Genomic DNA, 26908 nt, shown 5'->3' with positions numbered 1-26908 from the left:
TCTGGTAATTTTGCCAATATCACTGGTGTGAATGACAGAAAAGAAAAACGAAAGCAAGAAATTTTTTCTTTGTAATATTTTTATAAAAATTAAATACCATCAGCCAACTTTAAAATTTTTACTTTATGTATTATTTTTTATAATTATCCATATTATTAATTATATATTTTAATCTTTTAACATTTTTTATTTATTTTTCTCATTTATATCTTTCCATTAATTTTCAATAAACAACAGCTAAAGCCTTAGTAAATCCAAAATGAAAACTTAATTTAATATTAGAGATATTCTAACATTTTAGAACAATGCTGATCTTCATCAGGTCATTTATGTTCTGTAAATGAAATACAAGAGTTGATCAAATATAAATGGTAATTTTGCAATTATGCTTAACACGCAGTTCCTAGCCAGATGATGTAGAGGGAAGTTGATGTTTGGTTTGTGAGGAGTGGGGGAACTGGCTTGGTTGGTTAACGAGTGCACTCAGTTCTGTCATCAGTACAGCTATGGCCGAGCGAAAGGTACATTCGTCAGTTGCACAATGCATCATCATAAAGTTTTTAACTAATGAAGGCATTAACCCTTGGAAATTTTTAGTCGATTGAAGGCACAGTTTGGGGACAGTACACTGTCTCAGAATTGTGGGTATACGTGGGCCAGAGAATTTAAGAGTAAGCAAGAACATGTCAAAAATGAAGGTCATGATTGACACCCAAGGACAAGCCTTACAGATGACAACATCCGTGCTGTTCAAGAGCTTATTGAACATGATTGCCAGTTAACTGTTGAAGAAATCTCATAAGAAGTGGGTATCAGCTATGGGAATGTCAAATCCATTATCACTGATCATCTTGACTTCACAAAAATTAGTGCCCGATAGGTTCCGAGGTTGTTGGCCTCACACTGCAATCTTGACAAGGAATAAATTGGAAGAAATGGGCTGCGAAACCCTTGAACACCCTCCTTATAGTCCAGACTTGTCCCCCTGTGATTATTTTTTGTCCGCACCCTTGAAGAAATCACTTGGAGGAAAATGATTCACAAGCAATGAAGAAGTTGAGGAGCACGTGCACAATTGGCTCATAACTCGCCCTCAATCTTTTTATGAGAGAGGGATATTGAAGCTTCCAAATCGTTGGCAAAAGTGTGTAGTGCTTGCAGGAGGCTATGTAGAGAAAAACTAAAGTTTTCACTTGTGTATATTATTAATCAATAAATGTCTAAAAAAAAATTACGGTTTATATTTGATCCACTCTCGTAAACCGAAGAATGCATTATAAAATTTAAAACTGTCATATATTATTACGTAATTGTTATTTTTCATTTTCCTGTTTGGAAAATGAAATCAATTTAAATGCTATCAGAAATTTTAAATCCGTGGATTCTTTTTTAGAATGTACTAGTTTAGAATGTTTGTTATATGGAACATACAATTTTTTTTTTCTTTTTGAAAACAAAAGAAGGCCTACTAATAAGGCCAAAAGCATTTTTTTCTCATTAAATACTGTTGGAAAGTGAAAATATTTTTTTGCATAAATTTGTTGACATATTATTAGTTTTGTTCACAATTTATATAGCTTTTATTAATAAATTTACCTTTATTTCCATCCATTCCACCAATAATATATAAACTACCAACGGTAGACTTCCTCGGTTTGGTACGTGGTGACTGTAACATAGATCGTCTTTCGGGAAGCAGATGATACTTAAGTGCTTCCATAATTAAATCTTGACACATACGATCCTCCCTAAATAAGGGATTGGCCTCAACATGATCTGCAATAAACTAAAGAAATATAAATTAATGATTGATACATTAAAAAAAAAAATCTAGAAAAAATTACAACTATTATATAACAACTTTAAGAATGATGATAATTTGTTTTCAGTTTAAATTAATGTCTAATGGATATCCAACAACTTGTTATATTGTACAAAAAAATTCATCCTACATTGATAGAACTTGTTAGTTCGCATAGCCATTTTCCATAAAATCATTGTGCACATTTATGCATTTACTTCATCTATGCTTCATGTGTGTTAAATTTCACAATACTAGGTGTTGTTGTAGAACCTCTGTAGTTGCTCAGAAAGCCATTCTTTTACTACAGAAATCATCTCCCTATCACTATTGAATTACTACCCACAAAGTTGGATAAACCCCAGCAAAATTTTAATAAAAAAACATTTTTTATCCCTTTTGTGATCACTTGAAGCAAAATAAAGTAAATAGGATAAATGTGAAAGATAACATAAAAGAATATAAAAGAATTTTGCATCCACACTTGATGGTAACTCTGGCAGTTATAAGTGCTACATGTGCAGTTGCATTTTCATAAAAGAGCGAGACATCTTTGGTGAGCATTCCATGTCTTTTCTGTTATAAAAAAGCAAAAATAAAATAGTAATGTAAAAGTAACAAAAGTTCTAAAATAACCTAAAATTCTAACAAAAATGAAATAAAATAATATATAAAAATCCAGCAACAAGTTGCTTAACTTTTCCAGTAACATTTGGTGGTGCCATCTGTTACGCTATTTTATTAAAATACTTTTTATATTTTTAGCTATTATAAGATGGCAAAAAGCTTAATTTTGAGGGTAGAAATGGATTTTATAAAAAATTGTAAATGCTAATAACAAGTAAAATTGTCATTAAGTCCAATCCCACTGGAGATGTAATGTATGACTCCCTTTATCTCCCTACACCCTCGACCTTTAATCACCAAAATTTAATAGCATCAATCCCCTAATACACAAACCTCCCTGCAAAGCAAAATTTCAGAAATTTTCGAGGAAAAGCATAGGAATTATTAAGCTTCAAAGAGAATGAACAAAATCGTGCCCCTCCACACATACAGAGAAAAACTCCCTGAACTTTTTTACATTTCTCAACATTTCAAGTCAAAAAATGTAAAAATCTGAGGCTCTGTTACATATAACAGAGCTGGAAAAGTAAAAATAGAACAAAAATTGTAAATTTTAAATACAAAAAATTTATCTTGGTAAATGTAATTCAGAGTTTCTATAAAGTGCTGAATGCTGAAAAAATTGAAATATATAAGAGTAGATTGGAGAATAAATGTAATAATGCAAGAGACACAAACAATTTACCATCAGAAGTTCATTGTAAAAAAATAAACTTCATAGAAACTCCTAATTACATTTAGTATATATTTTTGTACTTATAAAATATAAAAATAGAACAAGAATTAAATTTTTTCATTTCATTTTTGTTAAAATTTTAAGTTATTTTAGAATGTTTGTTACTTTTACATGATAATTTTATTTTAGTGTTCTTTATATTCAAATGTTTAAAATTTTAATGCTATATTCTATTTAATTATTTAAAATATAACATTCTATATTTAATGTATTCTATTTGGAAACAGTTTACAACTGATGTTCCAAAAATCAGTCACATGATGATGGCCTGTACATTATGCTGAAAACATTTGTATATAGCAAATAAATGCTTCTGAGTAGTCCAAGGTGTTTATTGATGAATTATTCTTTCTGTTGAGTATTGGTTCAGTTGTTAATCCATATACTGTATCCATATACTGAGATGGTTGTATTTGTTTTTCATTTAAAATTTTCTCCGTACGTAGATCTACGTTAGAAACACACAAAAGCAAATTGTTTTCGAGTGATAAAAGACGATTCCTGTATTTGGTTTTTAGCACAACCATAGACGAAAAATCCTTATCACAGAGATAAGACGTGGCGAAAGAGATTAATATTTTCAATGCTTCTGTGACAATTTCCATATTCATGTCGATGAGCAAGCCAAAATGTATTTAAATCTTCAGATGTAAATTGCAGTTGTAGTGTTTTGTCGGCAGACATTTCGGTGAGCTGATTGTGAATCTCAACTGGTAACTTAGCAGCGGCAACAACATTTTCACTAAACAAATTCAGTACCCATCTCTTGGAGAAATCATTTTTATCCTCCAGGAAATACTCCGTCAACTGACGGGAACTGTTGAGGTCCAATTGTCCACTGATGAGGCTTTGTAAGCAAAATACATTTGTGAGTTAGGAGTTTAATAAATATGAAGTTTTTGGTTGAAGTATAGTACCTTTTCGTTAATTATTTGCACGCTAGTTAAATCATTCAAAATCGGATATAAAAGAGTAGTTTTACTTGAATTTTAACCTAAAATTTTTATTTTTAGAGTTTTTTTTAAAAAAAGATTTTTTGAGTTTTTAGCTCACGCAAATGCATCTTCATGCAATCCAAACTGTGGTGAATAATAGTGTCTTGTTCATTCAAATTTTTCTCAATCTAATCCAAAGTGAGTGGGAACATATCCAAATTTTTACTTTGAAGGCGAATAATCCAGATATCAAGCTTCTTAATGAATGCATGAACTTTCTCTGTCATTAATAAAATGTTTTTATCATGTCCTTGCAAATTCACATTCAATTTTTTTAAATGCGAAAATACATCAGCTAAGTGAGCCAACAACAACATACACTCTTTATTCTGTAAAAACAATGAGAATGGCATTTGTTTATTCTGGAAAAATATTATTAATTCACCTCGCAATTCCAATACCCGGGTTAACACTTTCCCTTGCGATAATGATCTAACTTCTGTATGGAAAAGAAGAGATTTTTTATTTTCGCCCATTTCATCGCATAGTTTAGCAAACAGCCTGTTCTGTAATGGTTGGCTGTTAATAAAATTAACCAACTTACAGCTTCACAAAGAATTTGATTGAAATTTTCCAGCATATTTTTTGTGACAAGAGCATGTCTGTGAAGTATGCAGTGCTGCCCTTGGTATAAGACGATCTCTTAATATTTTCAATAATTCACTGTTCTTTCCTGTTATCGCCTTTGCACCATCACTACATACTGCAATACATTTTGTCCAATCTATGTTAGTATAGTTTCTCGTAGCTTCATAAAAAACATCAAAAAGACATTGTCCTGTTGTGTGAGATTGCGGGCCTTAATTAATTAATAAATTGATAATTTTATTTAACATTTTCAAAAGAAATAATATTTGTTAAACTTTAACAAATTCTTATCTACAAAGGAAGTTTCCAACATGAACTTCCTTGATGATGTAACAGGAGATAAAGTAAATATATTCACAATATGTTTGTTAAGGATAAAAATACTATGTTAGAGAAATAGGAATATACCAACATGATCAGCATTTATCATAGATCTTGGTGGATCTATAGATAGAATATAAATTAATATAGAAATAGAGAAAATCTTAAATTTGTAAAATGAAAGTACAGTAGAGACTCGTTAATCAGAACCCTGGTAATCGGAATCACCGGTAATCGGCACGATTTTCAGTCGGACTGTGTCGTGCTGAATCGAACGTTTTTGATACTAAATTTACTTCTAAAGTATAATTTTCATGTTTTTATATTCTTCAATATATTTATTTTGTTTGTACAAAATGCAGAAATAATTTTTAACGATACGATAGCCTCGATTATTATAATAAAAATTTTCGTTAGGCTTAAAATCGACAAAAATTCAGCACGAAGCGATACGCAACGGAGAAAAATTCAACACAAAGCGACACGCAACGGAGAAAAATTTGAACATCGGACAGGTTAATATATTTTTTTGTACATAATCAGTAATCGGAACAAATCACTAATCTGAACAACCCAGTCCCCAATTGATTCCGATTTTCGGTTCTCTACTGTATTATGCCAGGTTTCACTTCAACGGAAATCAACTTCCTCTTTTGACAGAAGTGAAGATGATTCATAAAACAAGTCTCGGCCGGCTGCAAGGTCCTCTATAAAAGGGAGCCGTTCTAGCACCTAAATGCGCAGTCCCAAGGAGGATGTAAGCCATACTCATCGAATTAGGCGCAGACCCAAGAAGGAGTTAAGCCATACAATTTAGCCGCCGTCCATAGAAGGATCAAAGCCTTGTTCATCAAATTAGGCAGAGTTCTGCGCCATACAGTGATTAGGCATAATAGGAAAGCCATGCAAGTTATAGTTATTGAACATTATCAGTATATTTATTTGTGAACGTGAAGATACCAGTCCTACGAATACAACCAGCTATAAGAAGCTGATGAGGTATTATTCGTTTAGATCTCTGTAAACTCTCTCTCCGCGCATCAGTTTAGGTAGAGCGCGAAATAGGTTACTTTTAGATCCATATTCCTAGTTTATTTCCATATGATTTGTTATCATGTTTATTGGAATTTAATCGTTTGATTTTATTATGTATATTCTGTAATTATCTTTGATTTAGTCTAAATAAATATAATCTTTGTTTAATTAAATATTGGACTTAGATTTATTTCAATATCGCTCACGCGGGTCGATTATTATGCGTGGTTATCCACATATAATAAATACGATAACCTGGTGTCCAGGAATCCTGACAAAAAGGAGAGAGTTGATTTTGCAATCAAATTCACTCCAACCCTTTTATTATCGTGCTCTCCAACCTCTCGAATAAGGCAGCCATCCTGTAATTGAGAGGCCGACTCATGTCGGAGCCCGGTAAGTGGTATAGAGAATAATTTTGTATTTCTATACCCTGGCGGTATCTCACAGTTGCATGACCCAGTACTGTTTTGCAAAACAACATATTTTCTTCGATTGATGTGTCCCTATCACAATCATACCTCACAAAACATAAGAACTGAGATATGTTTGCTATATCTTTTGATTCATCAAATTGAATACTAAAAAATTCACTTGAACTCACTTGCTGAATTATCTGATTGCAAACATTGGCAGCCATGTCATCGATTCGCCTTGATATTGTCTCGTTAGAAAGTGGAATGTTTTTCAATTTTTTTGCTTCTTCTACACCTATTAAAACAACGACCGTATCAATTGCAGAACGCAATATGAGGTTTGGACATCTTAGCTACTCTTAATGCTATGAGATAAGATGCTTCAAGTACACTTTTATCAGTATGGCTTAACTTAAAAATAGAAGTTTGTTGATTTCTCAAGGTATGTAATTTTCTTTTGAAAAATTCCAAAGGTTTGTTTTTATGAGCCGGATGTTTAGTTTCCAAGTGTCAAACTAATTTTGATGGCTTCATGCTTTCATCGGAGAGAACTTGAGAGCAAACAATGCACTGTGGCTTTCCATCCAATGAGGTGAAACCATAATTTAAGTAACTGTCATTGTACAACCTTGTCTTTTTACCAACCAATTCACTGGATGTAGATGGCTCACTTCATTTTTTCACAAATTTATCCATTTTGCATCAGAAATTAAGAAAAAAACAATTCAGTTTTATGTTACAGTTAACCGCACACTAAAATAAAAGCACCAGACGCACTCTTTGCATTCGAAACTTAACTGAAGTGTGCAATCGCTAGTGCCTCTTTTATATTAGTGATAGCATGACTTGTTCAAACGCATCCATATGCATGTTCAAACATGCTCTCACAGCGAGTATTATAGGAGGAGATCAAATTACAAAGAGCACGTATAGATCAAGTTGGAACTTGTAAATTGCTCATGTATGTACAGTACACATCATACATGCATGTTCATACCTGTCGCTATAAATGCAGTGACATAAAATAATAGTAATAGATGTATTACATTTTTTATACTGTTGGTATTTTCTTAATGTATGAAATAAGTGCAATGTGATTATATAATATTTTAAAAAATTTACATTTATAATTACAGTCAAAATTCAATTAGTAATAGTAAGGCTTACTGTTATTATTACTTTGGGTGGGGGTCACGAAATATTAATTTTATTTATATTTACTATTTGGGGGTCGCGGAGCTAAGAAGGTTGAGAATCGCTGGTCTAAACACATCCACTAACAGGCTTCCATTCAAGACACCTCAATCTGGGCTATATTCAGAGACTGGTGAAGCGATTGGAACTCCCATCTCCTGCCTATAATAGTCACTATCCCATACATAGCAGGAATTAAATAAAATGAGGTTAAAACGGAGTCATAACAGCCCATGGTCCTCCACATCAATCTTCTTACCATAAATTAGATTTCTACACTGGCATGCAAAACTTAAGCAACAATGTAATTTTTAAGCAGACAGCCATGAAATTGTAGGAAAAGGCTTGTTGCAATCAGTACAACGAACACCCAATTCAGTAGAAAGGAGATTCATATGCAAATATCTGGAAGAAGACATCCTAGGTGACCCTTGCAAGACTACAATAAAAAGGAAAACAAAAGGCTGCAAGTTCCAATGGGTAAACACATGCAATATGGCTAGGAAAAACCATCTTGATGATTTTACATGTGGTAGAATGATTGGCAAGCTTGAGGAAGGGCATAGTGTGACGAGTGTAGTCCAAGAGTTTGGAATTAACAAAAGTGTTGTTTCACAAGATCGGAAAACCTTCCAAACCACAGGTACAGCTGTAAGAAAGGTTGGTGGTGGTCGTCCAAGAAAAATAATGCCAATGGATGACCGATATATCATTCTGCAGGCAAAAACAGATTGATACCAGTCAGCAGACAACATTGTTCAGTAGTTGGCCAGACATCTTCATAAAGGTGGCCTATTAGCCTGTTGTTCTGAACTCTGCATCCCATTGACAGTTGCCCATTGGTGGCACCATTTAGACTGGTGTGAGGAACACAAAGACTGGATATCTCATCAATGGAATCACATCCTCTTTACAGATGAGAGTCGTTTCAGTATCACAAGCAATTCTCAATGCCAGTTGATATGGAGAGAGGTAGGTACGTGGTTTTATCCCATTAAAATCATGGAAAAAGATTGTTACGGTGGTCCTGGGGTGTTCGTTTGGGGAGCCATCATCATGAACAGGTGGACTGAGCTCCAAATTTTCCACAAAAGTACTGTTACTGGAGATCGCTATTGTCAGCAAGTAATCCTCCCCATATGCATCTGTTACGAGGTGCGATTGATGCAGAGTTCATTTTTATGGAGAATAACACCAGGCCACATCGGACTCATGCTGTTGAGGAGCTTCTAGAAAGTGAAGATATTACTAGAATGGATTGGCCAGTGTATTCCCCTGATTTAAATCCCATAGAACATGTGTGGGATGCTTTGGGGAAACCCCTTTTGGCACAATTATATCCGCTGGAGAACACCCAACAACTGAAACAGATGCTCTTTGAGGAATGGGGACTCTTCCCTTAACAACTGTTTGATAATCTGGTGTTAAGTATGAAGAGCTGGTGCCAAACAACCATTGCAGTTAAGGGAGGTCATATCCCTACTAAGGGTCATCTGTTTATTGTTCTCCCTCTTGGACAGACAATCATTTGTACCAATGCTACTCTTTCAATAAAACTTGTTTTTATTTGATTCTATAATGTATGCATTCTATTCATTTTTGTGCTAGTATGCTTTCTTCATCCTTTAAGTACAAAATACTGTCTCTGTATTCTGAATTTCATGTCTCCAAGGTGATTTCCTGTGGAGTTACAACAAAAAACAATCGTTGCTGAAGTTTTGCACGCCAGTGTAGTTAAGACAATAACAACCTTCAATTTGATCAAGAGAAAGAGCCACATAGTCCAAAACCATGAGAATGTCATCAGGATAGGCCTTAACCTGTGGAAAATCCTGAATCCAACTAGAGAATACAATACCCTAAAACTTAAGTCTAAAAGCAGTTATATTTTATAAGCATAAAGGCAGTTAAAAATAATAATTTTTAAATGTCATAACTGTTTTAAATACATATTCAGCATAAGAAGATTTTAACTATATATTTATCGTATATAATTAGTTGCAGAATAACATGGAATGCACGTCAAAATCTCAGATAACTGTCACTTCCAAATGTACAGAATTTTTACTTCAAAATAAGAAAAACTAAAATGTAGCTAATTTGTTAATGTGGATGGATGTTTTACCCTTTTAACAAAACAAACTCTCCAAAATAAAAAATAAAACTAAAACAAAATATAACAATGCCAGAAAATAAAATGTTTTGACTCAATTCTCACATTTTTCTTTGGTCGTTTGCTATAAACAGGTTGCTCATGCTTGCATTTGTAAGACTAATACAAAAATGGGCATGGAAAACACAGTTAACAACAATTTTGTTTTTAATTCTGTTATTATAAAATTACCAATGAAATTGATAAATTGTATTTAACTTTTATGTTTTGTAACGAACTTTATTTACTCTGAAATCTTTTGTTACTTAAAAAGCAATAATAAATAATTTTTAAACCTCACCTGAGGAGATAATAAAGGAAGCTTAACAACAGATAAAAGTTGAGATATTTTACACTGTCTATTAGGCAGATCATGTTTTAACCAATTCATTAAAGAATGATAAATAACTTCTTCATTTGGAACATTCAGATCTTCACTTGATAATAGTTTCTGAACATCATCTGCTGGTAATAACAGAAATTCTTGATTGTATATAACATCCATAAAATGTTCCTATAATAGAAAATAAATGCTAAATGAAATTTCCAATTTTACAACAAATTATTTTAACCTGTTTAAGGCCACACTCGAGTGTACTTGGGGTAAGCCTAGTAGCATTGGTTGGCCAAACCCAAGCATACTCATTTGCAATGTAGTAAATTTCTTAACTGATCGATCACATTAATTTTGCTAAAATTTTGAAAAATCTGATGATATCATTTGACTGAGCATTCTTCTAGCCTCTAAAATAGGATGACCATCTGAGTCAAAAATGGAGACTGTCCTTGATTTCTAAGGACAGTCTCCATTTTTTACTCTCTGTCCCTGGTTTTGTCCCCAGAATGGAGTCTTGTCCCCATTTGACCCAGTTTTATCGTTTCTTTGTGGTTAACTGTAATCTTGTTGCTGCCATAGTTTTTTCGCCAAAGCACCAATGTCTTTGTTGTCTCTGGGTAATTTTTTTAATGGAGTAACCAATACAAAAAAAGAAGCCAAATTTTAAAACGAGAACAAGCAATTGTGACATTGTCACAATGCCAGACTGCAATTTTTTCATAACAATGTTCTCAATTTTTTTAGTAGTGTTTACCCCTGTACATCATACAATTCCTGTTAGCAATAGTCATGCTGGTCATCTATCAAATTCCTTTCAGGGAAAAATTTTGAATTGAAATAATGTGACTTCCAGTTCAAAGCAGAAGTTCATATATAGTTAATCAGGGCCTCCTGCAACTATACCTTCCATACCTGATCTCAACTTTCATCTATCTAACTCCATTCTCGAGATTAAGGAAGGACAGACAGACGGAATTTATAGGTCTACCAATTTTTCAAATTGCAGCCCAACAAAAAATATGGCTAAAATCCACTAGCAGTAAATAGCTATAAACCTTATTGGAGAAAAACTATTTGATTGAAGCAAACAAGCTCAATCAAAATTAAAATGTTTAGATCTTGGTCATGCATATGTACTGTACAGTACAATACCCATCTGATAGTACTTATACTGTACACATAGGCTGCTACTGTGTAGCTTAAAAAGTGATGACTGACATGTGTCCCCAGATTTGCCAAAAAAAAAATCTGGTCACCCTATCTAAAACCATCTTCAAATTTTACTTTTGTGCATGATCGATCAGCATAAACCAATTTAAACAGGAATTTGTGGCGAGAGTTATGGCAATATGAAAATATGGCAATCTGCAAGCTGAAAATGTCATAATAAAAGTCATTGATAAAAATGAAAATTTTTATATTTATAAGTTTAGCGTATTAATCACATTAGTGACTTTTTTCATTCAGTGTGTGGTCTGAAGACCACTTGTTCTGTCACCAGCTTCTTTGTCTGGATGGGCATTGTTGCAGTTAAAGTAGCCTGTAAACCCTCTGGGGCTTGATGACATCCAAAGAACCCGGATCAAGGAGAAACATCGCAAATGCTCAAGGGAAACAGAGGGACTTTTAAAAGAAAAAGTGAGGAGGAAAGACATGTATATGGAAGAGTCACGAGTTTGTTTCTTTTTGTGTTGTTTCCTTTGTCATAGTGTCAAACTGTTATAGTGAATAGACAGAGAAGTGATCAGAAGAGCTGAAATAAATTACTATGTACTGTACACTGCATTACTACAAACAAACTACTTCAAACAACCTTTACTCTGCAGTAAAATTAATTCTTTAATCTAACGTTTTCGATTAGCTTTACTAACCCTCTTCAGGATTGCCAAAAAAATCGTTATTTCGAAAATTACGTTCGAAAAACTCTTTACAATTTAGAATGTTTTTAAACTTTCCGGCTGCGCAATCTCAGATCATTCTTTCACAGCTGCATACCGGCCGCTCTCCAAGCTGAAGGGATTCGATATGATTCTTTAAAATTAATGCTTTGTTCTTTTTCATTATACTTGTTAATACACCATGCCTCCGTATATTTAAGTTGCCTTATATTTGCCACTTTCTGTACAATTTTCGCATTGTCCCAGTTGATAGACACCTCGTCCCGGAAAGTTTAAAAACATTCTAAATTGTAAAGAGTTTTTCGAACGTAATTTTCGAAATAACGATTTTTTTGGCAATCCTGAAGAGGGTTAGTAAAGCTAACCGAAAACGTTAGATTAAAGAATTAATTTTACTGCAGAGTAAAGGTTGTTTGAAGTAGTTTGAACTGAAATAAATTTTAAGTTCCTTGTATTGGAGTTGTAGTTTGTGTTAGTTATTTCTTTGAAGCTTTTTCTTTGTTCCTGCATGAAGACTACACTAAAGATAGAGTACTTCTCCATAAGTGAAACAATTAATGAAAATTATCACATGACAGCCGACATTGTGCTGCCTTTATTTAATGAATCGTACATTGTTGTCCCATCAAGATGTAAAATAAACTTACACATAAAATAATATACATATAAAAGTAGTGTATTATTACTCATAAATTAATTAAGAAAAATAATTCTTTATAAATGACAGAATAATGTTAGTCTTAAACTCAGAAAAAAACTTGGCCTGTGGCTGCCAGCAGGTGTCAAAAAACACAGCCTGTTAAGTCCCTAGCCTGAGATAACTCGGGCACATGCACAGTTCCTTGCCTGAGTTATCTCGGGCATGGGTCTTAAGACGTCAATAAAAACGAGCCTTGACTTATAACTTTTCCAAAAATGTATGGACATATACATCATTATCTATGTCCTATTTCATGAATTATTTCTCCCGCAAAATTTTTTTATAGTGTTTTATTAATTAGCTAATTAATTGTGCTATTGTTTTTTATGGAAGTTTTTTTAATCAAATTAATTAAATCGTTCTAAACTTCTATTGGACTGATTTGACTTTGGTAAAATTTTTTAAAATACTATTGGATGTTTTTTATTGAGTAGAATTTTTTTTATATACCTTTCTTCCATCCCCCTGTATTTTAATAGTATAAAAATCAAAAATTTTGTTATATTTGAATAGATGTGGTAAACTAGTTCCCCTCCTGCTTTAAACTAATCTTCCGCTGAGGCCTATATGTAAATGTCCCAGGAAAGCAGACACCAGCTGTCTTCAAGATCATCCTGTTTGTAAACAATGTACACTATAGGTGTGAAATTTCACACTTTATTAAATGAAAGAATAACAATCCGTGCAGCTATATTTTTCAAATAAAAGCATTTTTTTAAAATTATTTAAAATTTTTTTTATATAGTTTTTCTGTAAAACCACGTTTTTGAGTGGTATTTATTTCCGGCAATTTTTCTGGCTGTCAGATTCACTTTTAAGTGGAAATAATTATTTGATATTAAAACTCAATAGATTAGGGGTTTTCCAAACAGAATTCCACCCAGAAATAAGAGATCGAAAGAGTTAAGGAAGGTTACATGTAAGCTTCCTTAATACAGCTCCTATTTTTTTAGTGTGTGATAAGTTCTCCATAGAGCCAAAAATTAGTGCTCACAGTCATATAGAAAATCTTCATGTAAAGATCGTTCCAAACAGCCCATATTCTGAGGTAATATTCTGAGCCCATATTCTAAAAGATGAGGTAAAATGCCAAAAGAGTATAGTTTATTCTTATCCATACTACAGTTAAAGATTTTGGTCTGTTCTACTACCGAGATAATCGTACCATCTCTGATTTTGGCTACCAACTCCATCTTGTCTCACTTCATGTTTACTATCTTAACATATACTTGTTCTTCTATACTTAAAAGTCAGTTAAGGGTCTTATTGTAGGCAATTACTAAAAAAGGCCTGGCATCAGACCAATTGCTCAGCTGCTATGTCATGGTGTGAAAGCTCGAAGGGCCTTATTGTAGCGCTTGTCTACAATAAAACCCTTCACTCAGTGAACAGAGAAATTACTCAACATACTAATAAGACTGTCTATAAAAGAACTATGATCTTCTCAATGTTTAGGAATGAGGAAAGGACCAAACTGAAAGAAGCCTCCTACCAGATGTATGCAATGTACTGTACTTGTGCAAGACTACAGATTGCATTGCTCTTTTGAATACATGGACTCTGTGGCTAGGTGCCACAGAGTCCATGTATTCTAAAGTTGTAATCATGTTTTTTAATTCTTGCTTTGAAGCAAGAATTAAAAAACATGATTACAACTTTAGAAAGCAACTTCCTTGCACTGCCCTTGTAACCTATGCCTTGGATGGAGATGTACAAGTGGACTTGGAGAATATGCATCTCCTGTACTATCTAGTGACCTACACCAGCTATCTTGGAAAGCTTGAAAGTTATAAAGGCATCCAAAAAGGGACAGCAATTAATTATAAAAAGGACTGTCTCTTCCACATGGAGTGTGTTATTTGAGATTCCCAACTGGCAGCAGATGTTACATTCTAATAGTCATGGCATATGTTATTTAGATTTGTTTTCAATTAAAATGTTCTGTGCTTCATATTTATTTTTAAATATAAAATTTTCTGTTCCAGTTTTTTATCTTAATGTTCTAATACATCATCCCTTGTTATATCATGCTTGTCAGAAGATAAAGATAAAGTGCAACATAACAAAGTACTAAAAATTCTGGGCTTTTACTAAACAGATTATATATGATATGGAATATCTAACCTACATTCTTTCTTCAGCAAGTGTTGCTGATATAAAATAAGCTTAGTTTTTCAATACCAAATTTTATTTGTGGTTATATCGTATTAATTAATGTTTACATAAACCAAAAAACAACACTTATGAACTGGAACTGTAAGATCAAATAACCAACACCTAAATGCGATTTCCAGCAAACAATAAATAACAATTTTACTGCTCAAATGTTTTTGGCCATCAGTTAGAGGCCCACATCAGGATTGAATACATAAAAAACAGTTCTATAATTTGAATATCACTGCATTCCAATATTTTAAACATTTAAAAATATGTTGGATAAGGACAGTGATGCATTGTTTACATCAGGGATGGGCAACATGCGGCCCGCAGTAATATTTTTTGTGGCCCGCATGGCATGAATAACGAATAAATATATATGAATATATGAATAAATATATCAATTTCCCAGTTTAACAAGATATTCAATGAAAATTCAAACATTATTTTCTACAACTTATATTTGTGAATAGTTTTTTTGCAATGAATTTAGTAAAAATTAAAACAAGAAACCGGCTAACACACACATCAAAACTAATTTAAAACTAGCAGTGACTAACATTTAACCAAATATTTCCGATATATTACGTTTAGATCAGTGCCAGAAGCTATATTAAGTATACCTGGGCTAATTTATAATTATACAGTAGAGAGTCGTTAATCGAAATCAATTGGGGACTGGGGTTGTTCAGATTAGTGATTTGTTCCGATTACCGATTATGTACGAAAAAATACATTAACCTGTCCGATGTTCAAATTTTTCTCCGTTGCGTGTCGCTTCGTGTTGAATTTTCGTCGATTTTAAGCCTAACGAAAATTTTTATAATAATCATCGAGGCTATCGTATCGTTAAAAATTATTTCTTCATTTTGTACAAACAAAATAAATATATTGAAGAATATAAAAACATGAAAATTATACTTTAGAAGTAAATCTAGTATCAAAAACGTTCGATTCAGCACGACACAGTCCAACTGAAAATCGTTCCGATTACCGGCGATTCTGATTACCGGGGTTCCGATTAACGACTCTCTACTGTATATGAATAAAGAATTGTGATTTACTGACATTTTCCCCCTCTTTTCTTGTGTGTGGCCTGCATCAGTTCAAAAGTTCTGCAATGCGGCCCTTACATAGAAAAAGGTTGCCCATCCCTGGTTTACATCACAAAAATAAATAATTTTTTTAAGGTATAATATCTACATTTACATAGACATCAATACCACAAATGCCCTTTTAGCATTATTCTTTCTTTAACAATGACATTTAAAGACAAGTACTGTCAATATAAAAACAAAATATCAGTTGCGATTTTATTATACAGTAGTCTATTTCATAATAAACTGCTTACTAAAAATTTGTGTAATTTAAATTTTTCCACAGAAATTACTGTATGTAAAATTACTGCATGTAAAATTTAAAAATTAAACATGGAACATATAATAGAACATGCAAACTTATAAAATTAGAGTAAAAATTCTCTAAAAAGCAAAATAAAGTTACTACTGTATAAAAATTTTAAAACTTTTTGTTCAGAAATAAAGAAATCTTTTACTTACACATTATGCAGTGAAATTTCAAATTCACAGAAACTTGTAAATGAAGAGAGAGTACTTAAAACCAACAAATAAACAACTTTTGATATCAAAAGGAAACAAATGATAATTGATCTGTCCATATGTTTTGCTTATTTAGATCTTGACAAATTTATTGTTTCACCTGCAGTAGTAGTTTCAAGGACAATGGAAGGAATAAAATACAGTATTTTATTGTAAAAAGAAATTCAATGGCAATTGGTAATTTAAAATTTATTGACTCAAGTGCTTTTAAAATTTGGAGGACCAAAAACAGCACAATATATCTGTATCTGCGATATGACAATAAGCGATATAACAACGGGCTACTGTACTAAATTGTTTTAATTGAACCCAACAATGTCTGTTGTATATGGATGAAAACATTTAAGTAAAGGATTTTGTCATTTAGTATGTTGCATAAATCTGCTTATAGAATTAATAACATTCAGAATTTAGTAGTAAAATGTTTAAAATTAAAAAATAAAGTAACATCCATAGCAAAATCCATAATTCTCTTCTTTACTTCAGATAAATGAATTGTAAAAAAACTTACCATTATATAATTGTAAGCCACATTATGAAGTTGAACACAACTCTGACTTTCTGCAAACAAACATATCCCAATGCAATTAGATGGATTTAAACGACACATCATAAATTTACAACAAGCTTCTACTACTTCCGATAATTGTAATAAATTGGCAGTTGATAGCAAAGTCTCAACCGTATCTTCATGGATATCGATTTCACCTAAATGTAATAACAGTAATTATTATTATTGCTTCTGTAAACTGTATCCTACATAATTGATACTAGAGCTTGGTTGCTATGCAGAACATTAGCAGTAACAATGCCTTAACAAGTTGTTACTTTGTTTATGTGCAGTTTGTGTATGTATTAATACCTAAGAATGACCTAATTATAGGAATGTATTTGGTATGGTTAATTTCTGTGCTGTTGTTAAGGTCTAATGCAGTAATTCACAAACTTTTTCGAAGAACTGCCCCTTGTTCCATTAACCCAACCGTCCCCAACCATACCCCAACATCCCTATCCCATTTTCTCTTGTGTGAGAAAGGCTTCGAAATATTCTTAGGTAAACTTTTCTATCAACTTCACACTTTGTTCTTAACATCTGGAAATCATTAAACACAATGTTTCTTCTTACCCATTTAACAGAAGAAAGGGAAAGGCTGTCAGTGACCCCAACATTTGCCTATGGTCAGAGTTCAGTACCCTGCCTCCGGTGCCCCATGCCACCCATTTGCTTTTTTTCACCCCTCTAGATTTACTCACCACCCACAGGGGGACACCTAGCACCCACTTTGAGAACAACTAGTATAATGTTTCTAAACCTTTATATATCGTATGTGGTATGTTGCCTGTGTAAGTATGATTAGAATCCAAAAAACAGCATAATAAACTGGATGTGCTTATTAAAATTCACTAAACCAACCAGCAAAAATCAAACACTTTAATCAAAACAAATGATTTCAATTGCTTTTGGTAATCATTGTCAGGCTTACATTCAGAAATGTTATAGAACAAAACTACAGAACAAAGAGTTCTACAAAATTTGAATTAGATACATTTATCTTATTGCTGCACTCATGGTGAAAGCTGCTTCTGATTTAATGTAACTTTTTACTTTACTTCAAATAGTGATTTCAAAATGGGTAATATTGTGTTGGTTTTTTAAAATTGATAGTTCCTGCATTTTTACTGGCTTTATATATACAGGGTTAATCATAAGTCTGCAAAACCTTTTTAAAATTTAATATTTATAAACTACACAACAGATATTTTTAGCATTGCAAAAAACATGAACTCTCCAAACTTTATTCAGGAGTTTACATAGTTGCCACGATTTGTCGCAAGGAGGTAACAGTAGCAAATGTAGTACGAAGCAAACATTGGCCATCTTGATCACTGGATTTAACCCTGTGTGACTTCTTTTTATGGGGATTTGTTAAAAGCACTGTCTTTGTGCCCCATTCCTTCATAACCTCCAGGAACTGTGTAAACATATCACTGTAGTGTGACGTTGGGTAACTGCAATATGCTGATACACATGTAGGGGGAAATGGATTATCAGCTAGATGTCTACCATATCAGCAAAGGTGAACACGTTGAATATTTGTGACTCGCATAAAACACTTGGAAGTTTACACCTTTATTTCAATGTTAGAAAATATAGTATCTGTTATGTAATTTATAAATAATAAATTTTTAAAATGTTTCATGGATTTATGAATAAATCTGTCTTTCCATTCTTTCCATGTATTTTAGATGTGTCTTTTCTTGTGTGTGGTGTATTATCTGCACTTTGTCTAGATGTACTTCGTTCTCAGTTGCATATGTTGCTAAGACCATTGTTGTAAGACCCTTCTTTCTTCAGTGATTCTGCATATATTTAGGTAACATGACTTTTATGAACACATTTTGCAAACAAATGTAAACCTGATGATGATCACTAAAAGTGACTGAAAATGTTTGTTTAGATTAAAGTGATTTTTGCTGGATTTCTGGTTAGTTTGATGAATTTTAATAAGTACGATTAGTGTCTTATCCACTCTCACAGGCACTATTTCATACTTGATTTTTCAGAATTTACAAAATACCATAATTTTGAGAAAACAATCTGACATATACTCTGCCGAAAATTACAAGAATGAAAATAAAACCTTCATATAAGCTGCCCACCATAAAGCCTGCACCTCCTTTCAAATTCTCTTTCAAACACAGATAACCTGCAGGTTATTCACTCAAAATTATAGCACATACACTTATAAAGCTCAGTATATATATATAGGTATGTCTATAATGTATGTAATTTTGTTTCATTTGTTTGGGTGTTGATTTTTAAGGTCATCTTAAATGTGTATTTATAATGTGATTGCTAAATGTTTCTATAGTTTCTTGTATTATTAAGCTGGTCTAGTAGACAATCATAAACCCCTCTCTCGCCAAAAAAATCCCCAAGCTATCCAGCAGTTTTATGAAGTTCTGTCAACATAATCCTGGATGAGTTTATTTGAATGCTTACCATGGAAGTTCTGAGCACAAGACTGCTTCATGTTGTCTGTGTATTAAACTCAATTGACTGTTTTTTAGACATCTTTGCACGAAGCACATGGAAAACTGACGATTTCACCACCTATCGCCAAATTTGCCAGTTAGGGTGAAAATCGTCGATTTTTGCCAAAAAAAACTTAGACATACTGAAACCAGATTTTTAAATTAGTACTAATCAAAAGATGCTCATTCCAGGCAAATATAGCTCAGAAATTCGCCAAAAGTGAAAATTTTCGACTCTAGTGATAATCTAACATTTTCTTTTGTTTTGTGTAGATAATGGTTGATTTTATTTTCTAATATTTTTGAAATTTTATAAATATTAAATAAATTAAAGTTTTAAAAAAAGTTGTAAATATCCCTTATCTCCATTTTATTTGGGGGAGAGAGATTGAAATTCAAAAACTAGTTAAAACTGATTTCGTAGAAAAGTTAAGATTCAAAAATTGGTTTTTGTATAAACCCTAGTAGAAAGTAGGCTATGTGATGCTCCATAAACAACGTGATGTCTGTTGTGGCAAACTTTTGTTTTGTGTAGTCAGAGAAAAGAGAGATTGAATTCAGTCAGTAATAACTGTCCTCATTTTAGAGAAAACAGACTTTTGTGTAGCATTTGTGGTATAACAGCAGTAAAAGAAAAGACCACAGACACAATAAACACTCATCCATCCTCCATAGCTGCCTTATTTCTTGGGCAAGTGGAGCATACTTGTTTATTTTTTCAGTGTTTGCATTTTTCATGTTATGAGTATTTGGAATGGAGATGTCTAGTACATATGCAATCTTCCTGCATTTGTCAATGAATGTCAGATCTATTATGATGAATTGTTTTATCTATGATTATAACTCTGTCTTAGTTTATCTTGTGTGTGTCATATTCTACTACTGCCTATGAAGTATATTTGTAGCATGGTAACTGGATTTTAATAATCTCTGTTTGTGTGCAAGCACTTGGTGTACTATATTTGCTATTTGATTATACCTATGTAAATTGTTTGCATAAGAACTTACAACCACATGTTATATGTTGTATAGTTGATATGACATGATATGATATTTTCTGCAAGAGTTTGTTATGCATTTGTGAGTGTTGTATCTTTGAGTATGTGTTTTCTGTAGCTTTTAGTATTTATGACCTAATCCTGTATGGCAACCATGAACTCTTCTGTCTCCCCAAAGAGGCATCCGTGAGCTAACCAGTTGCTTGATGCAGTTTTATCAATGAAATCATGAGCCAGGTCATAGGGATGCCTGCCATGAAGTGCCTTTTGAATCCACAATTGCTTAATGATGTCTATGCTTTTCATATGTTGTGTTGTGTCTGTATGATGTGAGTGTAAGTTTAATGGTGTGTTATTTGTGTCTGCTAGAGCTACTGCTTTATGTAACTGTGATGCTTCTCAGTAGAAATACTGTCACAGTGTCTGTATTTCTACTGTATTTGTTTGTAGCAAAAGTTTACTATGTCAATCAGGCCCTGTCAACCATTTTTACATGGAAGAATTAATCTTTCTATGGGAGATTTAGAATGTTGTTGTTTATGCTTCGTAAGTGTTGTAGTTGTTTTCTTTTGAAGTTGCTTAAGATCTGTGTGAGTCCAATGTATAACTCCAAAAGAATAAATGCATACTGAGACAACATATGTCTTTATTGCTTTAATAACTGTGTTCTGAAAATAGTGTTTAACCTACTTTGGTATTCTTTAATTAATCTTTGCTTTATTTGTGTATTTTCTATTAGTTTGGCCTGTTAGAATCCTAAATACTTACAAAACTTGCCCTCTTTCATGGATTAAATCACATCTCCATTTCCCAGTACAAAATTTCCTTTTTCTGTGTGAAGTGTTTTGCATTTAGGTCAAAGTCTATCTGTCCTTGGTGTATGAATGTGTGATCTGTAGAAATTGATAAAGTTGTTTTTGTATGTATGCATAAAGTTTTGTCATTCAAGTACATGAGATGTGACAATGTAAACAGTGTTGCTTTTTCATGTCTGATATTGTAACCATGTTGTGTGTTGTGTTATGTTAGATAATGGGTTCAGAGCTAAACAGAACTCAAGGAATCTCCTTGAAAAATTCCTCACCTAATGAATATTTGGCAACTTCAACTAGTTTATGGCAACTTCAAATAAATGTAAAATAAAATGTTTGAAGCTTTTTTTCCTTATTCCAGATGTTATCTTACACAGACTTTTTTAAAATTTAATTACAGTTAACAATGGCACTAGCTCAACTTTCCCAGAACTTAAAGATCCCTTAAGTTCTTAGCCCGAGTTATCTCGAGCAAGGTGAACTCTCACATAGTTCTACGCCCAAGTTAACTCAAACAGTTTACATAGCATTACAAAAAATACAGTCCTTAATGGTATAACTTTCCCAAAAATGTATGGTCTAGTACATATACATCGTTATCTATGACCTATGCAAATTTCATGAATTATTTTTGCCATGAAAATATTTTTATAATGTTTTATTAATTACCTAATTAATTGACCTATTGTTTTTTATGAGAGTTTTTTATCAAATTAATTAAATCATTCTAAACTTCTATTGAGCCGATTTCACTTTGGTAAAATCTTTTAAAATACTATTGGATGTTTTTATGACATCAGAGGGTTTTTTTATTGTTTTTTATTCAGTATAATTTTTTTATATACTTTTTTTTCAGTCCCTCCATAATTTAATAGCATAAAAATCAGAAATTTTGTGTTATATTTGAATATATGTGGTAAACTTGTTCCCTCCTGCCTTAAACCATTCATACCCTGAGGCATACATGGGCAACCTTCAGACAAGAATAGAAATAAACATTGTAAACATCCCGGGGAAAGCTGTGACCAGCTGTTCTCAAGGTCAACCAGTTTGTAAACAATTTAGACCGCACACACGTGTGAATTTTTGCAGGCTGTCAAATGAAAGAATAAGAATCCCTGCAGCTATATTTATCAAATAAAAGCATTCTTTTTAGATTATTTTAAATTTTTTATGTAGTTTTTCTATAAAATCCCATTTTGGGAGTATTTATTTCACAGCAATTATTTCCCAGCAATTTTTTTGGCTGTCAGATTCGCTTTTAAGTGGAAATAATTATTTAATATAAAAAATCAATAGATTACATAATTCTCCAAGCAAAAATTAATTAGGCCTTGGGAATTAAATTTGTTAATAAAAAGTAACTTTTATATTATTAATTGTTATAAAACAGTCAAAAATGGCTCAAGTTTGAGAGTAGAAATGAGTTTTTAAAAATATGTAAATTCCAGTAACAAGTAAAAGACTTGTTAAATCTGACCCTACTCGGGATATGACACTTGACCTGTCCTCTATCTCCCCACAAAGATAAGTTCAATAAGAATGTTTTCCTGTGTTATGTTAACATAACAGCCAAGAAAGTAAAAGGACATTTTAGTCTAATTGTTTTTAACAATTTTTTCTTTTTAATGATTATTCTGTTAATTGTTTCATGTTAATAAAAGTAACAAATCCCAAAATATTATGACAACTATTATTGTTTCGTTCAAATTTTTTGAAAATAGCTCAAAAACTCCAGTCTGAAAGAACATTCACAAAGACTTACCCTCAATCCAGAAAGTGTTAAAATATTTAAAAACTTTAAATTTATCAAATGTTCCTTTTGATGTCTTTAAGAACAAATTATTTTGTTTTGAAAATTAAGTTTGTGTAATTATTAAAGTTTCAATAATCAATCCATCAATCAATCTTTATTGATTTAAGCAAAAGCTTTTCACAACAGAGGAGAACAATAAAAAGTTTTGACAGAAAAAACATATTATATTAGTAAAATTTATCTCACATAAGTTAGTGACTAATTAAAAAAATATCAGCAAATTTTAAATAACTGTTTAGAAAAATAATTTTCTGTTTTTTTGGCACTAGGTGACCCAAATGCCCAAAATCCAATCTTTAAAATAAACCAAGGTTAAGTTTCAATAATAATAATAATAATAATAACAATTAATGTAACTAGGTACGTAAAAGTAAAGTACTTAGTAAATTAAAAAAATCAACTTAATACCGGAAAAAATAAATTCAACTAAAAAACAATTATGTTACAGAAAAGAAGAAAAATATGATATAACAGAGGAAAAGGAATAGTGTATTCATTTGATTGTAATTGTAATCCAAAGAAAACATATATAGGAGAAACACAAAGAAAATTAAAAATAAGATTAAATGAACATATCACAGCAATCAGAGGAAACTATGCAAATTCGGCAGTAGCTGATCATTGTAATACAGAAGGTTGTGCAATTGATCTAAATACGGTAAAAATCAGGAAAAAGGAAACAAACAATTATAAAAGACAACTGTATGAGCATTTAAATATAATTAGGCAAACTAATAAAATGAATAACAACAATGGCAGAGAGATCCACCAATCACGGTTAAGCATTATAAAAAGGGGGGAGGAAGAGGTATAAAAGATGAGATGGGAACATATTAGAATTGAAATTAAGTAGAAACAAATAAACAAGAATGTGTAAAATTGTATGGTTGCTGTGGATCGCGAGTTTAAGTGGAAATGTAGAGATGATCGGAAATACAGAAATTGTAAGAATTTTAAATTTATTGTCGGGAAATGTTTGTGTTTTTAACTAATTTTAGTTATAATTGTACCGAGAAATGTTTTTATTGTTGATTGTAGAAAGTGTTGTTTAAAGGCCTGCTGAGGAGGGACGAACAAGTCCGAAACACATGTTTAAAGTGTATGTGTTCGGGTGAACTAAATAAAGAACATTATTTTTGATCTGTAAGATTAAATATCTGCATCCATAATATCCAGTATAATAAGTCCTGTTAATATATAGAAAGTACTAGTATACAAAATAAATTTTAAATAAAGTTAAAAAGGACAAAAAGGCATAATAATTAATTACTTAGTGAATTACTTTTAATAACTCACCAGTATAGCAATAATAAATTAAAGCTTGAAGTGCTTCTGCATTAACGGCCTGAAGTTCGACTTCCTGTTGAAAAGCTTCTCGCAGATCGTTCGTAAACATGGCAGCAAAGTAATCACTGGCAGCACTAAGAACCAAACGATGAGCCGGAATTCTTAAATTTTCTACTTTAAGTACGACATCCGTTAATTGACGATTTACAAATAAGGACTTCATTCTCTGTAAACTGCATTCCGCATGACGTGAAGAACAGAAAGTACCATCCGGCCGTACCAAACCTTCCTGTCGATCACTTGTCATGCTACCAACAGAACCTTCCCTGGAAATTGATGATGCATAACTGAAAATAACAGACACCAAATTATAAAGACAGCAAATGATTCTCTTTAAATTATTATTATAGGTTATTATAAAATTATTTATTTTTTACTTTATTTTCTAATTTTTTTAAAAATTTGAACAATTGAAAACTTTACCAAGTGTTTTTATAGCACCAGCAAAAGCTGGACAACATACCAGAAAAATATTTAAGTTTTAATTAATAGCATTTTAACACTTCACCCAAAGTGACAAAAAATAAACACAAAGTTGCACAAAAATATTCTTCTGTCGACTTCTCAGATTTCGAAGAAACGACATTGCGCCATTACGTACAGAGTTCCTACTCAAATTCTGTTTTAAATTCCATGACTTTCCCTGACCAACTTTGTACAAATTTCCCAACTCTCACATCCCTTACAGTACAGCACATTGACAAAATAAAACAGCATATAACATACTATGCAAATATGCTATTGCTTCTTTGACTTTTTAATTAGTTATTTTTTCTAATTAACAGTTACATAATTTTTTATAACTGCTAAATAATTAAAATTATAAATATAATGTTTCATTAAATTAAAATAGTTTATCCTGTTATTAATCCACAACTGTAAATCTACGTGGCTTTGAAAAAAATTAAAAGACATTATGTATTATTCATTAACCAATGCTATATAATCCATGTACAAAAGTATATATTTATTAAATTTATCCGTCTATAAATTTCCTGAACTTTATAAAATATTAATGAACTAGGGAAAAAAAAAATCAGAAATTGTTTTGTTACACAATCAAAATTATTAAAATAAAAAATGATAAATAATACAATTTACATTAAAATTATTTATCATTTTTTGTACTTATAATTTTTTTTATCAGTTCATTAACATCTGCCCTCAAACTGCAAGTGTAAATGATAATTGTGAGAGATTGGTAGAGTTAAAATATTGTTTAAAAATTTTAATCAATGTTAGATTATTAAGAGTACAGGTACTCCTCACTTTACAACCTATCTGTTTAACGACCACTTGCACTTACGACCAATCGAGTTTCGACCTGCAATTCGGAGAATCCCCTTTCTCGGCTTGAGTGTCGGTCAGTGGCAAATGGTGACACGAGCTCCAAGCGTACTATAATAGGCTTGCGCATACTATAACAGTCTTTTTATAAATAAATTTGAAGTTTGTTGCATAATTTGTATAATTATACAACAATCCTATGTTTGAGGCGCAAGCTCCTCACTTATCGACCAATTCACTTAACGACGTAGTCGTCGGAACGGAACTCGGTCGTAAAGTGAGGAGTACCTGTATTACAGATTTTTCTCTAAAATTCATAATACTGCATAATTATTACAGCTGTATTAAAATTTACAAATGGCAATTGATATTGCTGTATATTATATTTGAAACTTAGTTTGATCATTTGGCATTTTGCAAATGCTCTTCTCATTGTTGCATTTTATAATTCTTCGCATAAACAATCAATTTTAGTTTTTAAAATTAATCTGCATCATCAGTAAAAAAAGTAAACTTCTATAATAATTGTATAAACATTAAACAAAATAAAAAAAATACACAAAGTGATTACAATTTATAAGGTCTGATTTTGAGTGATTTTAAAATACAATCTTACAATGCAATAGAATAACAAGTCTTATGTGTAATAATACTTACTTATTAAATCTAAAATTCTTAAAAACTGTAAAAATTAAAATTAAATTTTGGCTGACTGTATTTACATCCAAATGCATTTTATTTATTTATATTTTGATGTAAAATTAACTCATTTGATATGGTTGCAAAGTTTAAAGAACTGCTTACAAACTGGGTCTTTAGGTATAGTATCAAAAAATAAAAAATAAAAATTGATAAATAGCACTTGTGCATTCTTTACATTTCTATTATATACACCCTACACATTCAGTCAACATCCTACTGTAATAATTTTAATATTCTTATTATCAACAGTGCATCTTTATTTAAATTGTAAAGGAAAAACTTAATACAATTTTTGAAAAACTAAAAAAACTACATGTCTTTAAGTACATTAACC

At 31.8% G+C, this 26908-nt stretch overlaps 1 protein-coding gene across 1 annotated transcript in view; it reads right to left on the bottom strand.

Annotated features, from left to right (window-relative positions):
* Nucleotides 1–26908, bottom strand: part of LOC136982592 (kelch-like protein 5) — a 53395-nt gene that overhangs the window by 17994 nt on the left and 8493 nt on the right. The window contains exons 3-6 of the mRNA XM_067279127.1: nucleotides 24535–24872; nucleotides 17088–17284; nucleotides 10167–10379; nucleotides 1597–1786 (exon numbers count right to left, since the gene is read on the bottom strand). Of these exons, the coding sequence (XP_067135228.1) occupies nucleotides 1597–1786; nucleotides 10167–10379; nucleotides 17088–17284; nucleotides 24535–24872 (938 nt within the window). The remainder of the gene's footprint in view (nucleotides 1–1596; nucleotides 1787–10166; nucleotides 10380–17087; nucleotides 17285–24534; nucleotides 24873–26908) is intronic.

This window comes from Centruroides vittatus, unplaced genomic scaffold, assembly GCF_030686945.1.
Source record: "Centruroides vittatus isolate TY-2023 unplaced genomic scaffold, ASM3068694v2 contig_854, whole genome shotgun sequence".
NCBI lineage: Eukaryota > Metazoa > Arthropoda > Arachnida > Scorpiones > Buthidae > Centruroides > Centruroides vittatus.
The sequence above is the reverse complement of the archived record's forward strand: the minus strand, read 5'-3'. Positions and strand labels throughout refer to the sequence as shown.